The following is a 26,926-nucleotide window of genomic DNA, read 5'->3' as shown; positions in this document are numbered from 1 at the left end:
AAAATCCTCACCCACTCTCTCAAAGACGAGAAATAACGGGAAGCTCCAGCTTTACCTTATTCCGGGCACTTGCAACCACTGGGTCGGGGGTCGGCAGTCCCTTTGTCTGGCCAACGTGAAGGCAGATAAGTCCTGATAAGTCCTGATAAATGGCCACCTTCACCCGCTCATAAACCAGTTTGGGGCATTTCCAACTGCTTCCAAAATGAGCACTCTATCCTTATAATTATGGCACTTGGCCAAGATTGAGTGCAGTCCTTCCGGGGGACCACCTGCTCTGTGGATCCTTTCAAGGCTGATGTCCCTCACCACTTCCCCCTCATTCGCAAGCATGGTGTGGAGAATAGATTTGCACTTAGACTTCAGGCCCAGGATACCCGCACCCTCTCCGACCCTCAAAATTTTAATGTTAAAATGCGCCTCCCTGTTTTTGAGGTCATCAACTTTGAGGGAAACCTCATACTCTTTCTCTTCCAAATCACTCATTTCGGGCCTCTATTTCACTATCCAGGAGATCCTCTGATGCCTGGTAATGGTCCAGCGCCTCCACCTGCTGTTCCAGCTCATCAACTCTGCGTCCCAGAGACTTTACCAAGGATTGTATGTCACCCCAACCTGGGTAACTTATCCAAAGGAACCTATCCACCAGCTGCTGTTTGAACGTCCACCAGCAAGGAGTGCCACCCAAGAAGGGTTGATCTCACCTCCCTCCCCCCCAGTGAAGAAAAGGGCACCTCTGTCTCACTTGAATTGGTGTGAGGTGGCTGCACCACAGCTCGGGGAGATCAGACTGCTCTCCACAGCAACACACCTCCACTCCAGGTGCCTTTTAATATTGTCTTTAGCACTGCTTCAATGCAACCCTCGTAGGCAATCTGTGCCACAGGAGTGTGGATCCACTTGGAGAATAACGCAGAATAGGAGGCCAGTGTTCCACAACAAATCCTAATCCTGCACAGGCAGCTGAACTCCTGGACGCCCATCCAGCTTGGCAGGCACCTTTCCTCACACACCGACCCTCTGGACCATGACCCAGCATCTCACAAGCCAGCCAGTGGGAACACTGTGTACCAATGGGCCCTCCTCTGATTCCCAAAGTCAGGCATAACTCTCTGCAATGTCTTCTGCTCCTCTCTCCGATGCGGGCTCTAGGAGCGCACCACTCCTGACACAGCTCTGGAGCCGATTCTCGTTGTTTTCGGGCTGCTACGCAGCCAGACACAGTGCCCAGCCCTGTCAAAGCCACACCTTCCCGCTTGCCCACTCGCTCCGCAGCAGCGCAAATCTCAGTCCTCTAGGACCTCGGCCACTCCGGCAGCCATCACCAGCGCCTCAGGAGTGAATGCAGGTGTTCGCAAGCCATCACCTTGCTTAGCACCCCCTTTTTTCTCAGGATCCCAATGTGCTATCAGACATCTTCGACACTCTCACCAATGCCATAAACTCAATAGCACCACTTGAAAGCAAGAAAGAAAAAAAATCATTTCACTGCAACTCTTGGTTCTCGGACAAACTCCAAACACTACGCCCACAAAAGCGTCAATCGCAAAAAAACTGGCAAGCTGAGCCTAGTGACCTCAATAAGAGCTTCTTCAAAAAGATAGCTCTACTTTATAAAAAAGCTATCATCACAGCTAAATCAAACTATTTTAACGAGAGGATTGCAAACGCCAACTCGCAAGCTAAAGAAATATTCACAATCTTTAACAAATGAGTCACGCCCCCGGCAACTACAGATGAGAGAATTAAAGACAAGGCCTGGTGCGACAGCATCCAGTCTGCTATGCTAAATAAAATAAAGCTCCTCCAAAATAAAATTCACAACCACTGCAAAGCCCTCCCTAAACAAAAGGCCAACCACCCAACTCAAGCAAAGAGTAGTAACCACAAACACCCCCAATTCGCCTTCAGAGATACTACCGAATCCGTGGTCCTTGAACTTATCAAAAACCTCAAACCATCTCTTTGCAAAGGAGACATATGCCCCCCTAAAATTATCAAGGAATGTTCCAACAAAGTAGCCCCCTTGATTACAGCCTTCATTAACGCATCATTCAAAACAGATCTGTACCAAATAGTCTCAAAGAAGCGTGGGTGCGTCCCCTCCTCAAAAAAAAACTTGACCCAGCGCAGCCCAACAACTACAGGCCTAAAACGACAGTTCTGTTCCTTCTGAAAATCTTAGATAAGGCAGCCCATAACCAGATACAATCATACATTGAAGCCCATTCCATACTGGCTAAAAGACAATCTGGCTTCCGAGTGGGGCATGGAACAGAATCTGCCCTGCTTGACTTAAAAAATCAAATCACACATATAATGGACAAAGGTAAACCTGCACTGCTCCCCCTTCTCGATCCATCAGCAGCTTTTAACCTGGTAGACCACAAAACACTACCTACCCATCTCATTCAGGCAGCCCACTTCTCTAAACAAGCAGAATCATGGATCACATCCTTCCTCGAAGGTAGAGCCATGAAGGTTTTCTCCAACACAGCTAACGCCGACCCTACCACCATCAGTTGCGGTGTCCCCCAAGGATCATGCACAGCTCCCACCCTCTACAACATCTTCACAAAACCCCTTTTTGACCTTAGGTGTCTACATTGACATGAACTTATCGATGAACAAACATGTCAGCGCCATAGCCTCGGCATCAGCCTACAGCACCAAACTTATCAATGCCATTAAACCCTACCTGTCTGCTCCCAACTGTTTGGCAATAGCCAGAGCAACGATAGGCGCCAAACTCGATTACTGCAACGCTCTCCTAGCTGGCACCTCCACTAAAAACATCCACAGACTACACACAAAACAATGCCTTAAGAGCTGCTATGAGCATCCCCAGAAGAGACTATATATCCCATGCCAGACAAACAGCACAATGGTTACAGGTCAAAGACTGCATTACTCTCAAAATCCTTACTATCACACACAGATGCATCAACAACACTGCTCCCACATACCTATCTGAAGCCATATCAAGAACCACTTCCACGCGCCCTACCAGAACTCGGTACTCCAAACAGCTACACATACCATGCATTAAGAGAGCCACAGCGGGAGGGTTAGGCTTTTCTTACATTGCGCCCAAACTATGGAACTCACTCCCAGCCACCCTCAGAGCTGAAAATTCCATCTGTCTTCTGCAATAAACTTAAGACCACTCTCCATAACTAACACTTCTACCATTGCCTGTGCGCCTAACATGTAATTGTAATATAAACTCACATGTAATATATTAGAATGTAATCTTTGTATATATATTGCACCTCTGCACTCAATTGCCCAATATGTAACACATGTCTATTTTATATTGTATGTAACTAAGCTTTGTTCCTGCAACAAGTGCCACGCTGCTCACAGGGGGTTGTGCACTATATAAATACAAATAAAACAAACAAACAAACAAGCTGTACAATAATCTGCAATTTCAGATGAGGCAAAGAGCGAGCCCAACTTTCAGGCCGATATCATGCCTGCGCCCCCTAGTGGCCCACCAATTTGTTTTTAAAGGTGGAGGGCGAATGGGAGGTGGAAACGGGACTCCCGTTCTGCCCCCCACCTACCACCTTCAAAAACAATGAAAATTCCCCAGAGCATGAAAGGAGATGTTAAGACAGGTGTTACATAGTTATGCCTGTTTTAAGATTGTCCATTTACACTCATTGAGTTGATATATCCCCATCACCTGGATACCATTCACTTAGTTGAGTGTGCTCTGCAGGTGTTGTGCCAGGAGACATACTGAAGGAAATTGGCAGATTTCACTGCTTTCGCATTGCCAGTATGAGGGAACTCACCTTAACAATTGGCAGCTCGTGCAAACTAGGGATTTTGTAGTGTGTGGTAACTCACTTTGACAAATCAGGGAACTGTTCCTCCGGCGCAGACAGTGGAAGGCACCTAGTGTATTAAATTGGTGATCCATCTGTCCAGGTACTATCATTTGATGAAGTCTCTAGGTCAAGGGCCTTCAAGCTTATTGGGAGAGCTAATTCACCGGAGACCAGCACTGTTATGGAACTCAATATAAGAAATAGATTTCATTTGCCTGAAATTGCTAGTGTGAAGGAGCTCACAGAAAAAAAACAGGACCACAACTACTCATGGATTTGTAATGTGTGTTAACTCTGTGTAATGAATGAGATACCTAAACAAGAGTCAACCCAGTGTTGCAAATGGAACAACCCATTCACCAGGGATTGACAGTTGTGGTGAATCACCTTTATGAAATAAGGACTTGAAATGATAACTTCTTATTTACATGATGAAATGTTTGCTGCTTGATGCTCTAACTAATCGCTAGATCACTTTCAGTACCCCATCTGTGTGGCATGGTAGAGCTTCCAAAGGATACTGGTAAAGGGGTCGGCCTCAAAGTCCGTACTAGGTGGAGGAAAGCAAAGGCAGTGCATACCAATGGTAACATAGATGGCAAACTATAAAAAGTTTGAAGAAGCGCCTGGACAGTGTTCTGGAATAACACAGCAGCCATGAACCTGATACGCTGAACAGACCAAGAGCCGAAGATGCAGTGTAACACCTTGCAAATGCAAGAAAGGACTGTAGGATGTGCTGCACCCGGAATGCCTCTCTTTTTTTCTGAACAGTGGTTACCTGATACAGCCAGGAGGGTGACTGTTGAGAGCCTCTTAACCCCAGTTCTCTAAGAAATCTACAAGGCTCTTTAGAGCCTGTAGAGGACAACTGACTGACACAAGCAGTCAGCTGGAAGGCAAAGATGATGGAATATTGTTGCGTGCGACCTTCAGAAGGCCATGTATAGAGTCTGAGAAACAAAGATAGGACAAGACCCAAAGTGGAGGTGCCTCAACAAGGTTGTCTTGTTTAAAAGAGAGTTAAAGGTTAACATTACACAATACAATCTAAAATATAATAAAAGGCCAGATGTATATTTGTCCCCGTATCTTTGTCTGATGCAGTAGCTTTGCCTTTTGCCACGGCTAGAGTGAACTGTTGCTTTAGGATATATTGAGACAATGCCAATATGCTTAGCTTCACCTGTTGTCACTGCTAAAGGGAGCTGTTGGCTTAGGATATATAGTGGCCCTACTGTGTCAATGAAAACCTGCACTTTGGCCCATGTGCACGGGCCTGCACACTAGTATGCAATGAAAGAAAGACAACCTCATGCATCAAATATTACATTGTGTACTTTCTTATAATTCCCCCAATCCACCCTGGAAATACAACCCAATTAGCACAAGACTTTAGGACAGATCCACTGCCTCCCTTTTGCCAAGCGATATTCCACCTAACGGAACTAGCCTGCACCCATTTTATGCCAAAAACATTCTTCCCCTGAGAATAAACATACTGGTGATTGTCTATACTTGTATTTTAGAATGTTGCGTGGTAATACTACATGCTCATTTCATTTTCAGTGTGTTCTAAATGCCTAAATACATCTGTATACTTGACTGTGTAAAATGAATGATTGGGTGCCATTCTGTGTGGACTCATTGCAGGCCTCTGACCACACTCCAACTCTCCAAAGACTTAAGCCTTGCCTGCTCTCCATTGCTACCTTGATTCGGTTTTTGCTAAACTCTCAGAGCTCCCTGTTCACCATAATTAGGGTGGCCTCCTAAAATCTGTCCACCAGGCTAGATTCTCAAATCCATCTTAACATATCATTGACTCCAACAGTAAAGTATTAATTTCTTGCGCCTCAAGAAATGTAGAAGTTAAGATGCTGGGTCTCTGTGTGATCATGCCCAGACACCAATGCACAGAGAATGTTTGGGAATTATTTGTAAAGGAAATACAATCAGTCTGGTACTCAAATTGGAGCACCCACACCACTTTAGAAGTGACCCAGTTCACGTATCAGGTCATGCAATACAGTGTAACAATATCCTACAGTGGGGGGAAGCAGATGCTGGTCTTACATAGGCCTTATTAGATTATAAGGCACATCGATATATTGGCACTAAACTCTATCTGTCCAATCCCTATCATAAGAGCAAAAGTTCAATAGTTTCCAAAGTAAGTAGCCCAAGTTAGATTACCTTTAAGATACTTTTCAATAGTAGTCACAGTTCGCCGTTGGCAGCAATAACGTTTTTGAGGCAAGAGCAGTTCCAGAGTCAGTGAATTAGTTTGACATCCTATATAAATTAGGTTTGCTGAATAGGGAACGGGCAGTTGCCTATGCTAGACATCTAAGGGGACATCAGACAGGGTACCTAAAGTTTAGTTCCACCACCAAATATCAATCCCAGGTAGCGGCACGAGTGGGCATTACGGCTGTATTGAATAATGGGGACCCGTTGCACTCTAAACCGATATGTACCCAAGACCCATGAACTCTGAGAAACCAACAATTGGTTAAGTCTGTTGGCGACCACTGCTACCACAGCACTTTATGGCAAATCAAGTCTCTGAGTCGTGGGTTCAGGCGTCACTTTTGGTGTCTGGTTTTCATCCAGCTAAGTGGCGGTTCCTACCTCTAGTTAAAAGACCTTTATGGATAACACCAGGCTCTCCTCCAGATTCTAATGATGGAAGACCCCTGCTTCTTCCTCCGCAACAAGGTAGGAATCTTGACTATGTGGCAGGTGGCAGATACAGCTGAAGAGAACCCTCCACAGATTTTCTTTGGATTTGAGCTCCAATGGTGGACATTTGACTGGCTCCAGAGCCCCTCCTAATATGCAGAATCTTTGGCTGGGGGTCACCCCAGCCCACCAATAGCAGGACCTGGACCATTGACACTGGGGGAGTTGGTGGCCACTCCTGGACAGTCAGCTCCCTTAGTAACTGCCTACCAACTGTGACCTCAGCCTGGCTGGAATTATTATTTGGCCACAATATCCCCTTTACCGAGATCCAGCCAGCTCACTCATACTGAGCATTTCGAGGGAGAATGCATGGCCGGGAGGAAGAAGGTCCACAAGGACAGACCATAATGGTGGTAAAATGGCTATCTTTCTGTAAAAATATAAGGGAAATGGTAGTGCATCCAAAAACAGTTAAGAGGTATCACTCCCACTATCCTGCCTGTGTTTTGCTGGGAAGTGTAAAATGAATCACTTAAAAGAAAATAAAGGGGAAACAATGTTTCTCTGCAGTACTCTACATAGGCGAGGTAGTGCTGCTACACTAAAAAGATTTGAATAGGGCTTGTAGTCCCTCTGCATTGGTAAACATAAGTCCTGACCAGTGCCCCCAGAATAAGTGATAAAGGGGTGAACAATATCACAACCAGCAAAAATCAGTCTAGGATTACACACACCATCTCTAGATATGCTAACTGTCCCATTGAACTTGGTGGGGAATTTGTAAAAAGAAAGTATTTCTTGACTGTGGTTGGCTCCTCGCAAAAGGCTTTGAATAGTACCAATCCCCTGCCAGCCTTTTCCTACAAAAAAAGTTGTTGCAATTTCCTCATTCCTTAGACCCTTATTGAAAGTAATCTATCTGAAAGAAAAAGCCTTCTAGCTATCACCTCTTTTGTTTTGCTTTAGTAACCCCAAGTGGGACGGGTGTGCCCAGATGTGGGTCCCGTGGCAGCTGGGCCTAGAGCTCCAAGCTACTGTTCACTGATGACGCCCAATGAGGTCGAAACATGTCTGGGGATGCTTGTGATCTTGTCCAGAAAGAATGTGGCCTAGCAGTTCAGGCTCGAATTTTGGGGCGGGACCAAGCCTGATTTGCATATGGTATTTCCCTTTCTGTAATGGCTTGGCAAGCGAAGAAAGATGGCCTGGACGGTTGCCCAGAGTGGTGACAGGGGTTAAGATTAATACTAAACCTTCCAGCTATCGCCACTTTTATTTTGCGTTAGTCTCTCCGAGTGGGACGCCTATGCCTGGACGAGGGTCCTGTGCCTGCTGGGCTGAGGCCGAAACATGTCTGGGGAACGATGGTCTGGAGGGTTGTCCAGAGCGATGCCAGAGGTTAAGATTCATTCTAAACCTTCCAGCCGTCACCTTTGTTTTACTCTGCTCGAAAGTGGAGCATCAGGAAGCCTGATTGATGCTCTTGAGTCTGCATAATGCGACGTAAGTAATGGACTCATGGTGTAATTCCTAGGCATCCTAGGTGATTTTACCCGCTTGCCTTTTAACTTGGGACACTAGAGCTTGGTTAGCTCCCACTTCCCTAACTTACCCAAAAGGCACTTTTAAAAGTAAGCAATTTAGTTTTGTGTTTTCATTGTGTTACCGATTCATGCCTACGTTGCTTCCCCTCCCTTCCGCATTATAATACCCAGAGTGTACCGTTAACATACATCTAGCCTGCATTATCTTGGTACTTGCCTCATTTGGGTTGGTTTTTAGTTATTTAGTTAAGGGGTCTGTTTTTTAAGTAAGGTATATGTTATTGTAGAATTGTGCTTGTACACTTTTTTTGTTTTGTACTTACTTTACTATTGTTGTTTGGAGGCCTCCGCTGCTGAATGCCATTTCTGGAGAGTACAGCCTGTCCCCTGATCAGGTTACCAAAACAAAGGCAATGGAGGTTAACAGTCCACTTTCTATCTGCTGTACCTTTTTGACTGAGGCACTGCTGGGCCTGTTGTAATATAGACTATGGTATTTGTCATAAACATATTTACCCATGCCTCGCCAGAGTTAATGTCTGTTGCAGATGTATGACAAGTGTCCCCTTCCCTTTCACAGCTTCTCTTGATGTTACCAAGCAAAAGGATCTTAGTGGCTTTTACAGACATCTTCTAAACCAGACTGTTGGGGAAGAGCAGGCTCCCGAATGCAGCTTGCGAGACTCAAGGTAAGATGACTGATCACACCTAACATGAGGCTGCATGCAATTGTGATGGGAGTCCGTATTTATTCTATGGGTCAGCTGAAATCTGGGATACTGTGAATAGACTTGTGAATTTGCTTGGACTCAGCTACTTTGCATAGGTTGTCACCTAGTGGTTGGTCTGAATTTTTACAAGTTGTTTGTTATGTTATCTTGTGTTTGTATAGATTACCTCTAAAGTAAAGGAGGTGTCACACTTTTCCTACCCTACGTGTGCAAACATGTCCTCAGATAGTTTTTTCCGCCATTGGAGCGCCACATAAGTAGAGTCATAGATTAACACTTCAAAATCATCCCAGCACCGGAACCGGACAGAGTGCCACGTAAGGACTTTGGAATATGACCCCAATGGACAACATCTGCCAGCCAACTTGCAGTAGGGACAATTTGGGGCTTTGTTTCTTTCAGTGATTGAGAATGGTTACAATTCCCTTCCACACATTGCCTACACCAGTTTGCTAACTGGAAAGGACTGTAAGGGTGTGGAAGGAGGAGACTGACACACAGGTGGCATAGTTCTGATTAAAGACTTATATGCTCAAGAAATCAAGAGGAAAACCTATCTTTCCCTAACTCTAAGAGGGAATTTCCCTGCCTCAACTAAACACTAAGGAAAATGTCAGAAGGTCCAAAAGTGAGTGCAGCTTCAAAATCCTACTTCTATCCCTTAAACTTGAAAGAAAATTAAAATGGTTTGCTGTTCTCTGGGTCCAGAAGAATCGCTCACTTCTTCTGGACAGGAACAGTTCCATATACCAGGGGCAATGTCTCCCTTCCCCTCGTCTTTCTCAGGCTCCTTTCAGCAGTTCAACAAAGATGGTGGAATGTCTCCCTTCCCCTGGCCTTTCTCAGGCTTTCCTTGGCAGTTCAACAAAGGTGGTGCAATGTCTCCCTTCCCCATGCCTTTCTCGGGCTTCTCTTGGTGGAGCCCTTTCAGTGTCTTGATGGAAAGTCCTGGTATACTCCCCTGCCAGGTAGTGCCTTGGTTCCCAGACCCCTTTAATTTGGTTTCTCTTGCTTGGGTCCCAGACCCTGTTAATGTGTTTTTTCTTGCTTGGGTCCCATATCCTGTTAATAGGGTTTCTATTGCTTGGGTCCCCAATCCCTTCAATATGGTTTCTCTTTCTCGGGTCCCAGACCCATTCACGGACCCAGGCAGCCCCTGTACATTTTTGTTGGGCTCCTGGTTTGTGGAGTCGCTCTCTGGCTTCTCTGAGTCTCCCGACAGTTTTTCTCCACCTTCTTATATGTTCGTGCTGCCTCCGGCGGCCCCGCTGCACTTCCTCGGAGCCGAACTGCGAGTCTCTGCTTGTCCGCGTTGCACAGCGTTCTTTCGCACCTGGACTTCCTTTTCCTGCTTGTCTCGGTCTGCAGGCAGAGCAGGTAGGGACGTCGAGTCACCACCGTCCACATCCTGGTCAGCAGCTTCTCAGCCAGCCTCACCTTCTGCGCTATTGGGACTTCGCCCGCTGTGCCTCCAGGGAGGGACTGACAACATGGTTAGTCCCTCTTCCATTTTTACATACCATCTCATATAAGAACTAGACAGTTCAGTAAGATTCTCTTGAGGGTTCTTCATGGCTCCAAGCCTCTCCCTCGTCCCAGTATGCGGAGATGACCATTCAGTGGAGTCAACCATACTCTTGCTCGTCCCATTACTAGTGATCTGGCATAAGTACATGGTGGAACTTCTAAAATAAGAGGAAGGGGAGAAAGGTGGATGAGGGTTGATTATACCGCATTGGCTTATGATGTCCTCCATGTATCTCAGAGGTGGAATGCCTCCCCATAAGATCCTCCCACTGAGTACCACCCCCAAGGTGACTATCACGTAGCAGTCTCAACTCCCTAGCCTCATAGGAAGGCCCCCCCCACCCTCCTCTGAGAGAAGGGACAACGTCATAAGGTTCGTCACAGCTCTGACAAGACAGCCATGTGCTACATTAACAGGTGGGACACACTTCACAACATTATCACAAATCTAGATCCACACACAAATCGTGGTGTTGGTGCATAAAATGGGACATGTTCATACAAGCATGACATGCTCCAGGGATTCAGAACTGGAGGTAGTTGTTTAGGGACACGAGTGGGAATTGAGCACAAGTACACTCGAGTAGACCTTCAAAAAATGGGGATAATCAGACCTGACCTATTTGCAACAGGTTTAAACGCAAAATGCACCACCTTCACCGGGCAAAATGTTGCAGCTGAATTGGCCAGGGCCATTTGCATATGTTTTTCCCCCCTATTCCACACTATACAAAGAAGCACATAACTCGCTCTAGGAGAACCTTACTTTGATATTAATTGCTCCCATGTAGGTACAGCAGGTGTGGTATCCAAATCTCCTCCACATGGCATTAGAACCACCAACTAGACTGCGCACAATCCATGAGCTGGTAACAAAACACAACCAACTGATCATACATCCAAATCCACAAACTATGAACTTGGCAGACTGGCTGTTGAAGCCGTAGATTTTGGTTCCTTTACTCTATCTCAATGCTATATGGATATACTTTGAGATACAAAAAAAACAAATACTAGAAGCTTTTACTTTAGTAAATGCAAAAGATGTGTTACCTAGTTCCAAAAAAGAAACGTCAAACCTCTTGATTTCTCCCTGGCAGGCATTGTCAACTATCTAGTTTATTTCTTAGATTCCCTTACAGTACACTTAGCAGATCTGGCGGCATACACCACCTCACAACTCGATGTTTCCTGCAATAAAGTCTCAGTTTTTAAAGCTTAATGGAAGGAATTTAATGTATATATCCACCAGTGGCACATTCTGCTCCAGTTTGGGATCTTAACACGGTTCACTATATGCTTGTGGGCCCTCATGTTGACCCCATACATAAGTGTGTCACGTACAATGTAAACTTTTTAGTAGCTTTTATATCTATTAGAAGAGTCAATGAGCTCCAAGCCCTTACAGTAGATTAACCTTTTGTAGCAATCAAGAAGAATAAGGTTATACTTGGGAGCAGCTGTGTTTTTCAGCAAATGTATTTTTAAATTCCATGTCATTCAATCCATTGAAGTAGCATTTTCCCAGATCCTCGCACACAGGAGGAAAAGACACTTTAGTGAGCTTGCCTCTATATTAGTCTACCATTCACTTTAGGTAAATTTAGCTGCACTGGCAGCATACACCACCTGAAAACACAAGTTGTCCTAGTGGAATGTGCTGCTTGTTAAGGCTTTTATGGAAGGATTTAAATGCATGCATTCACCTTTGGCACATCCTGCTCCAGTTTGGGATCTTAATGCAGTTTTATAGAGGCTCATGTGCCCTCCATTTGGTCCCATACATAAACTATCCCTCAAGTAAAAAGTAACCTTTCAAATGGATTGTGTCCTCCCACGTATTCCACATCTTGTGATAATTCTTTTTGCCAGCTTCGCTGCATCGGAATTTTTTTTTCGGCACAGTGCGCTGTGCTCGAGGTCGTGGCGTTGAATGTCCCTCGACGGGCTCCGTACCGTGTCGACCTCACCGCTGGTATAAATGGCTCGAGCCGCGCCCGTTGGCTTCAGTTCCGTTTTTCTGATTGCTTCGCAACTCGTGAACGGCGCACTTCAGGATTTTCTGTCGAAAAAATGTCTTCTGCTTCGACTCCCAAGACGGGGTTTAAGAAGTGTAGCGATTGTGGATCGAAGATGTCCATCACTGATCCCCATTGAATCTGTTTATGGTGTCTGGGCTCAGACCACCGAACAGGCGACTGTGGTTCTTGTCAATCGATGACTGAAAAGGCCCTCCGTGAGAGGAAAAGTAAGTTGGCGGTGGGGCGGGAGGCGTCGAAGGGCTCTTCGAAAGCCTTGTCAAAAAAATATAAAAATTCATCCGACTCTAAAGAATCAGAACGCCGTAAAAGGCACTCGAAGAGATCCCGATCGTAGCAGGTCGAGACGATCTTCTTCGTCTTCCTCAAAAAAGCACAAGAGGAGACATAAATCTCAGTCGTCCTCATCCGATTCGTCAACTGATGCCCGACTAGATCAGATTCCCCATCTAAATGGGAGAGCTTTAGGAAGAAAATGTTGCAGGTCTTCGAGAACGCAGCCTCGACCCCCCTCGAAGAAACCGCAGAAAAGTCAGACCCCGGTTGCTCCTTTGGACGACGCAGGGAAGTCGGGAACTACAAAGGCCATACCGGGTAGTACCCATAAGTCTCGAGTCGACAAATCATCGAGAGACCCTCGTGGATCGAGTATCTCGCCGATTCCCTCATAAAAATGAAAATTATCGAAGTCGGGTGCAACTTCATCGACGCCGACGACTACAACGTTGAAGCGTACTTCATCTTCAACGCCTCTGTCGAAGGCTTCCTCCAGTGTGTCGAAGATTCCTTCGACTCCTTCGAAGGCCACCTCGAAGAAAACTCCGATTCCATCGACAATTTAAGGAGGAAGAAAGAAGGTTTAGACCTTTACCAAGATCTGACTTTTTTAAGTCCATGTCTCCCATTTTTGAGGAATCTTGTTCAGATGAAGAGGAAATCACTCCTTATGGAGTAAAATATGGAACTAGACAAGTTCCAGAGGAACTGGTAGATCCTCAGACTATTATGAGAGACCTGTCTGAAACTCTACATTCTGCCAGTGGTGTGGACACATCACCTGAATTGGAGTTTGCTGCACCTGATCCTGCAGATCATGCAGACTCAGGGTACAGGAATCTGATGAGTAGGGTGATTGAGTATATGGGTTGGGGAAGAGCTTCCCCTACGTTTGAACAGGATAACATGACGGATATTATAGTCACAGGCCCTCGGAAAGATCCAATTCTTCCCTTTCATAGGGCATTACAAAGAACAGTGGAGAGAAACTGGGAGAAACAAGATAGCATTGCTGCAATAGACAACAATCTACCAAAAAAGTACAAAACTTAGTCTTCTGATCCAGAATACCTGAGTAGACAGGCTAGCGGTTTCTTTGTGGGATTGCTATTGGATTTCGTGCGCTATTTACCACTCTTAAAACCTAAAAGAAAGGTTGTCAGGAATTAATAATCTTCCCTCAAGCTTCCCACAGAGCTTGCAGCAAGTAAACAGAAAATATTGTAGTTCGGGAGAATATCTTGCGCTCACACCATACACTTGCTCTAAGTTTTACATTTTTACAAGTCCAACATCATTATTCATAAAGTCACTCCAAGTGTTCCTTCAATTTGAATGTTTTTAATTCTTCTAGAGAAAAACAGAGCCGACACGTGTTTCGACCACCGGTCGTTCTCAAGGCCCATTTACACTCCCTATATCTCTTAAATTTGAGATCCCAATGTCAAATGATCACACTTGATCTTATGTTGAAAATTCAGAGTTCCAATCCTATATAGAGAAAACCTGTACGGATGTGTCTACTGAGTCAAATAAGTATTGGAAATTCCCGTAGTCTTATAATTGTGAGTTCTAGGCTCCAAAATTCAAAAATCACCATTTACTGGGCTTGATCCCAATCTATGTTCATCTAGCTTCACATAATATGATGCTCTTGTAAAAATTTTAAACTTAGATCAAGTGTATGGTGTGAGCGCAAGATATCTCCCGAACTACAATCTACCTGAGTAGACACCCTATTCCAGAAAGCTTGGTTATTCAGGCAGCTAATACATCCAGGCAGACAGCATACCCAACCATACCTCCAGACATGGAGGATAAAAAGGTTGATGCCTGGGCTCTTAAGGTTTTTACTTCGGGTAGCATGGCCTTAAAATCAAGCAATGTAACCTGTACCCTGGGCCAGGTTCACACATACCCTGTGGGAATGTATTTCGGCGGCGGCTGAACATATTCCGGAAGGCGAGGAAAGGGAAGGCTTCCTGAATATAGTCAATGACGGTAAGGAGGCAATGGGGGAATGTCTCCAGTCTGGACTGGATACTGCTGATAGTATCAGTAGATCCATGGCTTCAAGCACAGTACTACGCAGATTTGCGTGGTTGAGGAAGTCGGGGGGGGGGGGGGGGTTCGCACCGGATGTGCAGACCAGGCTTCTCAACATGCCCTTTGATGGCTCGAGGCTGTTTTGGTAGTAAGGCTGATGAGAGCCTAGAAAAACTACAGACCTCGAAAGCGGCAGCAAAGTCCCTTAGTGCCCCAGAGACCCTATTCGGGCACATCTTCCTGAAGGGGTCGTCCTTTTCGATACTACTCCTCTGTTAGTAGAGGAAGAGGACAGGCCTTTCAAAGGGGCAGAAAAAATGTCAATCGTGGTAGACGAGGAAAGACGACAAAGCCATCTTCAGGAACGGCATCTATGCCCTCAGCCGCTCCTGCAGCTGCCTCCAAATCTCTCTGAGGTCTTATCTTACAAAACACCAGTGGGAGGCAGGATCTCTCAGCATCTGAAAGAATGGCGGGGCATTACTTCAGATCCTTGGGCACTGGAAAGAGTAGCTCAGGGTTACTGCCTTCCCTTCCTAAAAAGACCTCCCGATCATCCACCGGGAGCCAGCTCGACCAAGATTCCAGACCCCCTCCTTTGGCAGGAAGTTATAACCCTGCTAGAGAAAGGTGCAATAGAACATGTACCTGTAGCGGAGAGGAACAAAGGCTGGTACTCCCCCTACTTTCTCATCCCCAAAAAGGACAGAAGATTGAGACCCATCTTAAACAAATTCCTCAGGAAGGACAAGTTCAAGATGGTAACCCTTTCTCAGATCCTTCAGGCTCTCCAGCTTCAAGACTGGTTGGTATCATTGGATCTCAGGATGCTTATTTTCATGTGCTGATCCATCCCAAGCACAGAAAATACCTGAGGTTCGCAGTTGGCGGTTCTCACTATCAGTTTTGAGTTCTACCATTTGGGGTAACCTCCGCTCCGAGGGTTTTCACCAAGTTGATGGCAGTTGTGGCAGCGAGTCTCAGGAGAGGAGGGATTCATGTATACCCCTACCTGGACTACTGGCTAATCGGAGCACGTTCCCCAGAACAAGCTCAGGAACATCTGTCGATCACCTGCCTCTTCCTCCACAACCTGGGCTTCTCCCTCAATTTCAAGAAGTCCCACATGATACCATCCCAAAAACTCCAGTTTATCGGAGCAGTTTTAGACACTTCCTCGGGCAAAGCCTCGCCGCCCGAGGTGAGAGCTCTCCACATCCAGCAGATGCTAACAAAATTCCAAAAAGCCCAGCACCTGCCGGCCTTCATTTTTCCTGAGGTTGCTCGGCCTCATGGCATCCTGCATTTTTCTGGTGCCAGAGGCCAGATCGAGAATGAGATCCCTCCAATGGGCCCTCAGAACTCAGTGGTCCCAGTTCTCGGGGAAATATGTCAGTTCTTCTGCAAATCCCGAGCGCAGTGGCTCAGGATCTATCATGGTGGGCTTGCAAAGACAACTTTCTCAAGGGAGAATCTTTTTGGCAACCATAGCCGGAGTTAACAGTAGTGACGGACGCCTCACTCACGGCGTGGAGAGCACACACCAACGATCTGACAATCGGCGAACGTTTGTCTCCATCGGAGTCCAAACTACACATCAACCTTTTGGAGCTGAGGGCAATCAGGCTAGCATTGAAGGCCTTCCTTCCCTCCATACAGGGAAAGAATGTCCTGATAATGACGGACAATACAGTGGCCATGTACTACCTCAACAAAAGAGGAGGCGTAGGATCACTAACTCTGCAGAGAGGCAATGCAGCTCTGGTTCTGGGCAATACGAGAAGGAATCGCTCTATCGGCAGTTCACCTAGCCGGAGAGCAGAACACGGTGGCAGATGCTCTGACCAGGCAGAGCACAGTCTCCCACGAGTGGGAGTTAGCTCAGGAAGTCCTTCTGGAGTTCTTCGCCCTTTGGGGGAACCCCTCAGGTGGATCTGTTCACAACCTCGGTGAACCGAAAGTGCGATCAGTACTGCTCAAGGGAATTTCCTCCGAGAGGAGCTCTGGGAGACACGTTCGTAGTGGATTGGGATTTTGCCCTGCTGTATGCGTTTCTTCCAGCCCCCGTGATTCCTCAAGTAATCAGGAGGTTGAGAAAGTTCAGGAAAACCATGATTCTAATTGCCACGGATTGGGCCAGGAGAACGTGGTTCCCGGACCTTCTGGACATGTCCATCTGCTCTCCAGTACGTCTTCCACAAAGAGAAGATCTTCTCTCGCAAGAGGAAGGTCAGGTTCTCCATCCAGAGGTCAACACGCTCAACCTTCATGCATGGTTTCTGAGAGGTTGAGATACAAGGATTGGGACCTTCCGGATGACGTAATGGAGATTTTGCTTTCGGCCAGGAGGCCAGCAACAAAACCTTTGTACCGGTGTCGTTGGAATAAATTCAGTAACTGGTGCAAAGATAGAGATGTGGACCCTTTTCAAAGTGGCACACCAGTGGTGCTTTCTTTCCTGTTACATTTAGCCAATCTGGGGCTCCAGATCGGAACAATCAAAGGAAACGTAGCTGCGCTTTCCATTTTAAAGCGCACCTCGGAAGAGGTTTCTTATTTTAAAATACCATTAATAATACAATTCCTGAAAGGACTTGCAAATGTATATCCACCAATACCATTCCATGTTCCAACTTGGGATTTGAATTTAGTTCTTAAATTCTTGACATGTATACCATTTGAGCCTCTGCACTCATGCCCATTGAGGCTTCTGACACTAAAAACTGTCCTTCTAGTGGCATTAACATCAGCCCGCAGGGTTAGTGAACTACAGGCTCTCTCATGTAACCTCCATATACCAGTTTTTATAAGGACAAAGTAATTCTGAAAGTTAAACCATCTTTCTTACCAAAAGTAGTTTCCGACTTCCATTTGTCGCAGAAAATTGTTTTACCAACATTTTATCCTCCTCCTCATTTGGGAAAAGAAGAGGAGAGATTACATAGGCTGGACCCTAAAAGGGCTCTCAGCTTTTACATTTCAAGAATGACAAAATTACGCCAAGACGACCAACATTTTGTGGGATACACAGGTTGTAAATTGGGTTTAGCGGTGACCAAACAAACCATATCCCGCTGGATTATTCTAGCTACATTGGAATGCTACAGACTAGCGGGGAAAGACCCTCCAGATGGGCTACATGCTCACTCCACAAGGGGAATGGCCACTTCTGCGGCTTTGAAGAGGGGAGTCCCGGCGAGAGATATTTGCTCAGCTGCAACATGGGCATCAATACATACTTTTACCAAACATTACTGTTTGGATACATCATCCTCAAATGAGGGTTTATTTGCCAGAGCAGTACTTCACTCTGTGCATGAAAACAAAAACTAATACTCCCGCCTCCAGATTGATCACTGCTATGGGAGTCTATCACAAGATGAGGAATATGTGGGAGGACACAATCCATTCGAAGAACAAGTTACTTACCAACTGTAACGTTCTTTCGACTGGATGTTCCTCCCACGTATTCCTCATCGACCCTCCCAACCTGCCCCGCAGTATAGTTTATACTTTCTTGCAAATTCCTCTCACGATGGGCCTATCAGTCACAGCATACGCCTAGATGTTCCACGAGCATTTCCTTGAAAAAACAGAACTGAAGCCAACGGGCGCGGCTTGAGCCATTTATACCAGCGGTGACGTCGACACGGCACGGAGCCCGTCGAGGGACATTCGACGCCACGACCTCGAGCACAGCGCCCTCTGCCGAATTTTTTTTTCCGATGCAGCGAAGCTGGCGAAACGAATTATCACAAGATGAGGAATACGTGGGAGGAACATCAAGTTCTGGGTTATTTCCAGCTTGGTCTTACTCTTCAGCTTCTACTCCCCAAATGCCAATAGGTTCATCACAATGTTAGATTTACCTTCTTTTGGACTCAAAGTAATAAAGTTTCACACTTTTGTAAAGGAAGGTCGGCATGCCCTTCCCCAAGTTCAATATAGTTCCAGGGCAGCACGTCTCAGGTTTTCCTTCCCCAGGTTCAATATCGAAGGATGACACACAAAAGAAGTTTCTTGAAGCTTTGTCAAACTGTATTTCAACAATTCTTTACAACTCAGGGCTCCATTCCCCAAGTCTGGTATGCACCAATGGTTGTTTTCCTTTTTTTACACAACAGCAAACATCCTTGTTAGCATATAGGGGTTCTCTGGTCTTGGCGCAGTTGTTTGACCAGACTGTCCACCCATTAAGCCGGTCAAGTGGCACAGTGAGTAGAGCGCTTGCTATGACATCCATGCAGAGCTTGCTAACGCAGGTTCGAATCCCGGCGGGGCCAAACTCAGCCTTTCATCCTTCCGAGGTTGATAAATGTGCACCACACACCGTATAAAAGCCAAATTATTATTATTACAGGTCACGCAGCCAGTAACTTACAGCTCTCCTTCAATATTTCAATATTCAGCCAAACAAGTAGTTTCTCAAATGCAGCTCCACAACTTTAATATACAAGTGGTGTCTCAACCTTGACTCCAACTTTGCACTGAGTCCTTCGTTCAACTTGGTTTCCTGTTTGCTTTCAGTTCATTGTTCAATATTTAGCAGGTTTGTTCTTTCCTTTCATTTCAGTATTCAATATGTGCAGGTTCTGCTTATTTCATTCAGTTCAGTACTCCAGAAATGCAGCTTTGCTTGTTTCATTCAATTCAGTCAATAAAGGCAACTTTGCTTCTTTCATTCATTTTGGTATTCAATAAAGGCAACTTTGCTTGTTTCTGTGGGCCGCTACTACATTCACAGTCCCTTGGAGTGCCCAGGTGGTTCCAGTGTCCCTGACACTTACCCAGCCCCGGCAGCTACTTTCAACGGCTTCTCTCCAAGCGGGAAAGCCTATTCACTGGGTGCTTTGGTCAGAACACGCCGGCTCTCGTGCGCAGGTCTGCCTCTGCTCCTCGGCAGCGCCTGCTGCCCGCTTTCCCCTCCATGGGATTTCCATCCTGCACAGTCACACCAACAGGACTCCCATCGTCTTGGTCGGCGTCTCGGCTTCTTGTGCTCCCGCATGGCTCCTTCTGCTTTCTCTTCCTCTTTCCCTGCTTCTGCAGCTCTCTTCTTGTGCTTCCGTAGTCCCCCTCTTATACACTTGTGGTTCGTTAATGGACTGCAGGTGTATTCCATTAAAGCTGCCTGTCTCGGATTATAAGGACATGCCTGACCTTCATGACTCTTCTTCTTCCTAGTACCAAAGTGGTGAGAGTAAGTGGTGTCTATTACACTCAGTTGATTCTTCCTCGTCTCAGTATGGTTAGGTACCCCAACAAGGAAATAAAGGGGAATTGATTTATGACCCATAAAGGTTGAGGGAGGGTTATGCTGGTTGTCATGAGGACAAAGGGGATACTGTGTTTTGGTCCAAGGTACCTCATCCTCAGTCTTTCTCCTCCTCTGTCTAACACGTCTGTGATGATAATATGTCAGAGACAAGGGAACATGGTGAACCATAACCATTACTGGGATAGGGGTTCTCTTCTGAAAGGAGGATGTGGAATACTGTGTCTTACCTAAGAGCATCCCACCACCCATCTCCAAAGGGCTTGGGCACCGGAACTCATTTTGGTCCTTCCTTGCCTAATAATTTAAAACTCTGCCGCCTGACTGAGCACAGCAGCACACACACGGTCACAGCTTATTTTCATTTAATTTTTTCTTGCCTGGCCTCCAATGCCAATGTGCAGTGTGCCGGTGAGGGTCAGGTCAAGGTGGTCACGTGTCACCCGTTTTGTGTGCAACTGTCCGTGCATACCAGCCAGGCAATGGGGTCGGGGGGTCGCAGACTCAGTGAGTCTGAGACCACAGCCTGGCGCTGGCTGGTGTGCACCGGCAGGCAGTGTGACTGGCAGCCGTGGTGCAGTCAGTCAGCAGCAAGTTTGGGCAGGCCAGCAAATCTTTTTTTCGGGTCCTTGGCTTGATATGATAAGTCATTTATAACGCACCTCTACACATGGTGTTTCTCAGTGCTCCCCTCATCCTTCATGGGGAAAGCCCTATGCTATGAATTCTGGTCCTTGAATCAGTTACTTTTCCACAATCGATTAAGGAAGGCCTACAAGTACCAGAAGGCGCTTTAAATAAGACCGACGGAACTGCAAGCATCTGACGGTGGTATGGGCAACTCGAGGTTGGCTGTGCTGTTTTTTTTCGTGTTTCAGATATATCTATTGGTAGAAGAACAAAAGAATACACTGTTCGAAGGGATTGTGTCCTCCGACATATTCCTTATCTTTGATAATACGTTTCCAGCTTGCTGGCCTCGGACATTTTTTTTCTGTAGAGGGCGCTGCGCGTCGACGTCCGCCGAGTCGATGTCCCTCGACGGCCACCGTATCGGCGCCGACGTCATCATGCCCATAAATAGCCACGCGCTGCGTCCGTTGCTCAGTTCCGTTTTTCCGCGCTTTGTGGGGCCTCGGAACGTCGTTTCTCAGTTCAGTCAGGATAACTAACTATATGTACTCGAATATACCTTATCGTTCTCGATGGCTTCTTCATCGGAACCTACGACGCCGCGATCCGGCTTCAAGAAATGTCGAGACTGCGGTAAAAAAATGACGATAATGGATCCACACAGGATCTGCTTGTGGTGCTTGGGATCCGAGCACCATTGTTCGGAGTGTAAGGACTGCATGTCCATGACGGCGAAAGCCTTGAAGGAGCGCAAGGGGAAGCTCGAGAGAGGTAAGTCAGTCAAAACCTCGAAAGTTTCGTCTGCTGAGTCGAGGCATTCGTCTCCTCGCCGGCGAAAATATTCCCATTCTAGATCTTGAAGTAGCTTCCACCATTCGTCGAGATCAAGACACTCAAAAAAGAGACGTCGAAGGTCCCCTTCCTCGTCGTCTTCTGTGTCCCCAGAAAGGGTCTCCTGTCTCACTAAACACAGTTCTCAAGCTGAGTTGGAGGAATTCAGAAAGAAAATGTTAAGCGTCTTCGAGAACGCGGCCTCGACCCCCTCGAAGACAGCTGAGGGTGATACCCTGGGTGAAAAACCCAAAAAATCAAAACGCCGCGAGTCGCAGCACCCGGCGAAACATTCCACCCGAGAGCGCCATGAGCCATCGGGTAAGAAGGCACCATCTTCGACGCCGTCGTCGAAGATTCCTTCGACGCACGGATCGGCGCCATCGACGCCGTTGTCGAAGGGTTCCTCGACGCATCGGTCGATCGACTCGACGCCGATGAAAGAGAGGACCAAGGCCACTCCACAGCCAATGGTGATTCCTAGGGCCTCCGGCACGACGCAGAGACCGTCGTTGATGCCCTCGAGTAGGATCCCGATCCTCTCGAGTTCTTCGAGACCCCTTCCAGTTTTTTCGATGCCGTTCTCGACGCCTTCGAAGACTGTTGCATCGACGTTTTTGCGCCCGATAACGACGAGTTTGGCTCCTTCTGCCTTAGAGATGGGTTTTACACCATTTCAGAGGTCAGAGTACCCTGGACTATCTTCAATTTATGAAGAGGGGGGAAGATTCTGACCAGGAAACTTTCGAGTTACAGAGGACCACATTGCCTATTTCAGAGGATTTCACCTCTGAGGAAAGAAGGCTGAAGGACCTGCAGGAGTCACTGCATGAGACAAGTGGGCTGGACACTTCCCCAGAAGTGGTATTTGTTAAGCTAGACCCAGGGGAACATGCTGAAACACCCTATAGAACCCTGATGGCAAGAAGTATTGAATTCATGGGTTGGTCTGCGCCTTCACCTGTTTTTCAACAGGATGACCTAACAGATATATTAGACAAAGGCCCACAGGAGGACCCGGTGGTCCCCTTCCATGCAGCCTTACAAAGGAAAATTGCATCTAATTGGGAAACTCCTGAAGTTATCCCTGCGGTCAATAAAAGATTGTCAGCCAAGTATAGGGTAGCGGCTGCTGACCCTGAATACTTGTCAAAACACCCGACCCCAGAGAGCCTGGTGGTTCAAGCGGCAACTTCATCTAGCAGTAGGACTGCTTACCCTACTGTCCCACAGGATAGAGATGACAGGAGGTACGACTCTATGGCGAAGAAAGTCTTCTCTGCCTGTAGTATGGCGTAGAAGTCCATCAACGCCACCTGTACGCTCGCCAGGTTCAGTCACACACTGTGGGAGTGTGCTTCATCAGCGGCTGTCTGCATGCCCGAAGGAGAGGAAAAGGAAGCCTTCCTTAACATTATTAAAGATGCCATGTGTGAATCACTTCAAACTGGCATCGATTCCGCTGACAGTATCAGCAGGGCTATGGCGGCAAGTACAACAATCCGCAGGCATTCGTGGTTGCGTAAGTCGGGCTTTGCTCCAGAAGTACAGGCCAGACTTTTGAATATGCCCTTTGACGGCTCTTCATTATTCGGGAAAAAGGCTGATGACAGTCTGGAAAAGTTACAGACTTCTAAAGCAGCAGCAAAATCTTTAGGAGCTGCTATCCGCCAAACTCCTTTTCGCCCCTCAGGAACCTCTGGGAGAGGAAAGTCCTTTCGCTATTATTCCGCATTCGGGAAAGGCAGAGGACAGCTGGCTCAAAGAGGCCAAAGGAGATCCACCTGAGGTGGACGGGTCAAAAGTACTAAGACCGCAGCAGCAGCAGGTGCCTCTTTACCCTCTGCATCTGCATCAGCCGCCCGCAAACCACTCTGAGGCCTTCCCACACAATACACCTGTAGGGGGCAGGTTAACTCACCATCTGACGGAATGGCAGGCTATAACGTCAGATGCTTGGCATTGGAGACAGTTGCCCAAGGTTACTGCCTACCCTTTCTACACATTCCTCAGAGTCATCCACCGGGGAACAGCTCTCTAAAAGTTCCAGATCCGCTCCTCTTGCAGGAAATTATAGACCTGCTAGAGAAAGGTGCCATAGAACCGGTACCTGTAGCAGACAGGAACAAGGGCTGGTACTCCCCCTACTTTCTCATACCAAAGAAGGACGGAGGACTGAGATCCATCCTGGACTTACGAGAATTGAACAAGTTCCTCAGGAAGGACAAGTTCAAGATGGTAACTCTCTCTCAGATCCTTCAGGCCCTCCATCTCCAGGACTGGCTGGTATCTCTGGACCTTCAGGATGCTTATTTCCATGTGCCAATCCATCTCAAACACAGGAAATACCTGAGGTTCGCGATTGGCGACTCTCATTATCAATTTCGAGTTCTGCCATTTGGGCTGACCTCCGCCCCGAGGGTCTTCACCAAGCTGATGTCGGTAGTGGCGGCGAGTCTAAGGAGGGAAGGGATCCACGTCTACCCCTACCTGGACGATTGGCTGATCAGGGCTGTATCTTCGGAACAGGCCCAGGCCCAGCTAGATTATGTCTGCCACTTCCTTCACAGACTGGGCTTCTCCCTCAATTTAAAGAAGTCACAGATGATACCATCAAAGACTCCAGTTCATTGGAGCGGTCCTGGACACTTCCCTGGGAAAAGCCTTGCCACCAGAGGTGAGGGCTCAAGATATTCTACAGATGGTCACCAAGTTTCAAAATGCCCAACGTCTCCCAGCCTTCGACTTTTTGAGGTTGCTAGGCCTCTTGGCATCCTGCATCTTCCTTGTGCCAGAGGCTCGCCTGAGAATGAGATCTCTTCAGTGGGCATTGAGAAGTCAGTGGTCGCAATTCTCAGGGAGAATGACAGATCTCCTCCGGATTCCGGACAAGGTAGCCTGCGACCTTCAATGGTGGGCCAGAGAACATCTTGAAAGGAGAACTGTTTTGGCAACCATGGCCGGAGATAACAGTAGTCACAGACGCCTCACTCACGGGGGGGGGAGCCCATGCCAACAACTTGACCATCAGCGGTCGTTGGTCTCCATCGGAGTCCAGACTACACATCAACCTATTAGAGCTGAGAGCGATCAGACTAGCTCTGAAAGCTTTCCTGCCATCAGTACAGGGGAGAAATGTCCTGATAATGACAGACAACACAGTGGCCATGCACTACCTCAACAAAAGAGGAGGCGTAGGATCACTGCCACTGTGCAGAGAGGCGATGCAGCTCTGGTTTTGGGCAATCCAAGAAGGAATCTCTATCGGCAGTCCACCTAGCCGGAGAGAAGAACTTGACAGCGGACGCTCTGAGCAGGCAGAGCACAGTCTCCCACGAGTGGGAGCTAGCTCAGGAAGTCCTTCAAGAGATCTTCGCCCTTTGGGGAACCCCTCAGGTGGATCTGTTCGCCACAAGCACCAACAGGAAGTGCGACCTGTTCTGTTCAAGGGAATTTCCCCCGAGAGGAGCTCTAGGAGATGCGTTCGTAGTGGACTGGGAGTTTCCACTCCTTTACGCGTTCCCACCAGTCCCTGTTATCCCTCAAATGATCAGGAGGTTGAGAAGATTCCGGAAAACCATCATCCTAATTGCCCCGGATTGGGCCAGGAGAACGTGGTACCCGGACCTTCTAGATTTGTCCATCTGTCCTCCAATCCGTCCTGCACTCAAAGAGAATCTTCTCTCGCAGAAGGGAGGTCAGGCTCTCCATCCAGACACCAGAACCCTCAACCTTCACGCTTGGCTTCTGAAAGGGTGAGGTACAAGGATTGAGATCTCCCTGATGATGTCATGGAGGTGTTGCTTTCGGCCAGAAGACCGGCAACAAAGTCTTTATACCGCTGCTGTTGGAACAAATTTTGCAGCTGGTGTAGGGAAGAGAATATCAACCCTTTTTCAAGTGGTACACCAACAGTGTTATCGTTTCTACTCTACTTGGCAAACTCAGGCCTTCAAGTTGGCACTGTAAAAGGCTATCTCGCAGCGCTTTCTATCTTCAAGGGCACTGCGGAAGAACCATTGTATTTCAAACTTCCTCTAGTGGTACAATTTCTCAAGGGACTAACTAATGTTTACCCTCCAAAACCATTCCAGGTTCCCTTATGGGACTTAAATTTAGTCTTAAACTTCCTAATGGGCACTCCATTCGAACCACTTCACTCTTGCGCGCTGAGATTTCTCACGCTTAAAACTGTCCTATTGGTAGCACTAACATCTGCTAGGAGGGTGAGCGAGCTACAAGCTCTCTCCTGTAAATCCCCACATACAATCTTCCACAAGGACAAAGTTGTCCTACAGGTGAAGCCTAATATCCTCCCAAAGGTGGTTTCTGAATTTCATATTACTCAGAAAATTACCTTACCTTCGTTCTACCCTCCTCCCCATCCAGGGAAAGAGGAGGAAAGGCTACATAGGCTGGACCCAAGGCGAGCTCTCAGCTTTTACATCAGCAGAATGGCTAGGATCAGGCGAGCAGACCAACTGTTTGTAGGATACTCGGGTCACAAGTTGGGACTAACCATAACAAAACAAACCATCTCCAGGTGGATTATTTTGGCCATCCTGGAATGTTACAGACTGGCAGGGAAAGAGCCACCCCAAAATCTCAGGGCTCATTCAACCAGGGGTATCGCAGCCTCTTCGGCTCTCCAAAGAGGGGTAGCGGTCCGGGACATATGTGCGGCTGCAACATGGTCGTCCGCACATACATTCACAAAATTTTACAATCTGGATTCCTCCACTGCTCAAGATACCAGATTTGGCAAGGCCGTATTACATTCGGTCCATCCCTAAAGGGATACATAACATTCTCACTCCCACCTCCAATTACATGCCACTGCTATGGGAGTCTATCAAAGATAAGGAATACGTCGGAGGACACAATCCCTTCGAAGAACAAGTTACTTCTTACCTTGTAACGTTCTTTCGACGGGATGTTCCTCCGACGTATTCCTCATCGCCCCTCCCAACCATCCTCACAGTGATACTTCCCTTGTGGTTGCAGCTTACGCTCCTTCAAGGTCAATAAACAATTCAGGCATGACTTGTCTTATGCTACAAAACGGAACTGAGCAACGGTCGCAGCGCGTGGCTATTTATGGGCATGATGACGTCGGCGCCGATACGGTGGCCGTCGAGGGACATCGACTCAGCGGACGTCGACGCGCAGCGCCCTCTACAGAAAAAAAATGTCCGAGGCCAGCAAGCTGGAAACATATTATCAAAGATAAGGAATACGTCAGAGGAACATCCCATCGAAAGAACGTTACCAGTTAAGAAGTTACTTGTTCTTTTTACTCACTGATTGGATTCCCTCTTGAGAAGGCTACAAATGTCCTTTAACTTTTGATAAAGCACAATAATAGCATATATAAGTGAAGCTGCAGGCTCAGACTGTATTTTCTCAATGCCTGAGGCTCACCCAGAGCGCTGTGATAGGAGCTTGCCAGGGAGCAATGTTGTTCATGTCTATGGTACAACTAATGAGGCCAGAGGAA

The 26,926-nt window shown here is 47.1% G+C and overlaps 1 protein-coding gene across 1 annotated transcript in view; it reads left to right on the top strand.

Annotated features, from left to right (window-relative positions):
- NSRP1 (nuclear speckle splicing regulatory protein 1) overlaps positions 1-26,926 on the top strand; it is a 469,150-nt gene that overhangs the window by 391,285 nt on the left and 50,939 nt on the right. Inside the window, exon 6 of the mRNA XM_069615252.1 lies at positions 8,652-8,760. Coding sequence (XP_069471353.1) covers positions 8,652-8,760 — 109 coding nt within the window. The remainder of the gene's footprint in view (positions 1-8,651; positions 8,761-26,926) is intronic.

The sequence above is a fragment of the Ambystoma mexicanum genome, chromosome 9 (assembly GCF_040938575.1).
Source record: "Ambystoma mexicanum isolate Mex_15411 chromosome 9, UKY_AmexF1_1, whole genome shotgun sequence".
In the NCBI taxonomy this organism is placed as follows: Eukaryota; Metazoa; Chordata; class Amphibia; order Caudata; family Ambystomatidae; genus Ambystoma; species Ambystoma mexicanum.
This window is presented reverse-complemented; position numbering and strand designations above follow the sequence as displayed.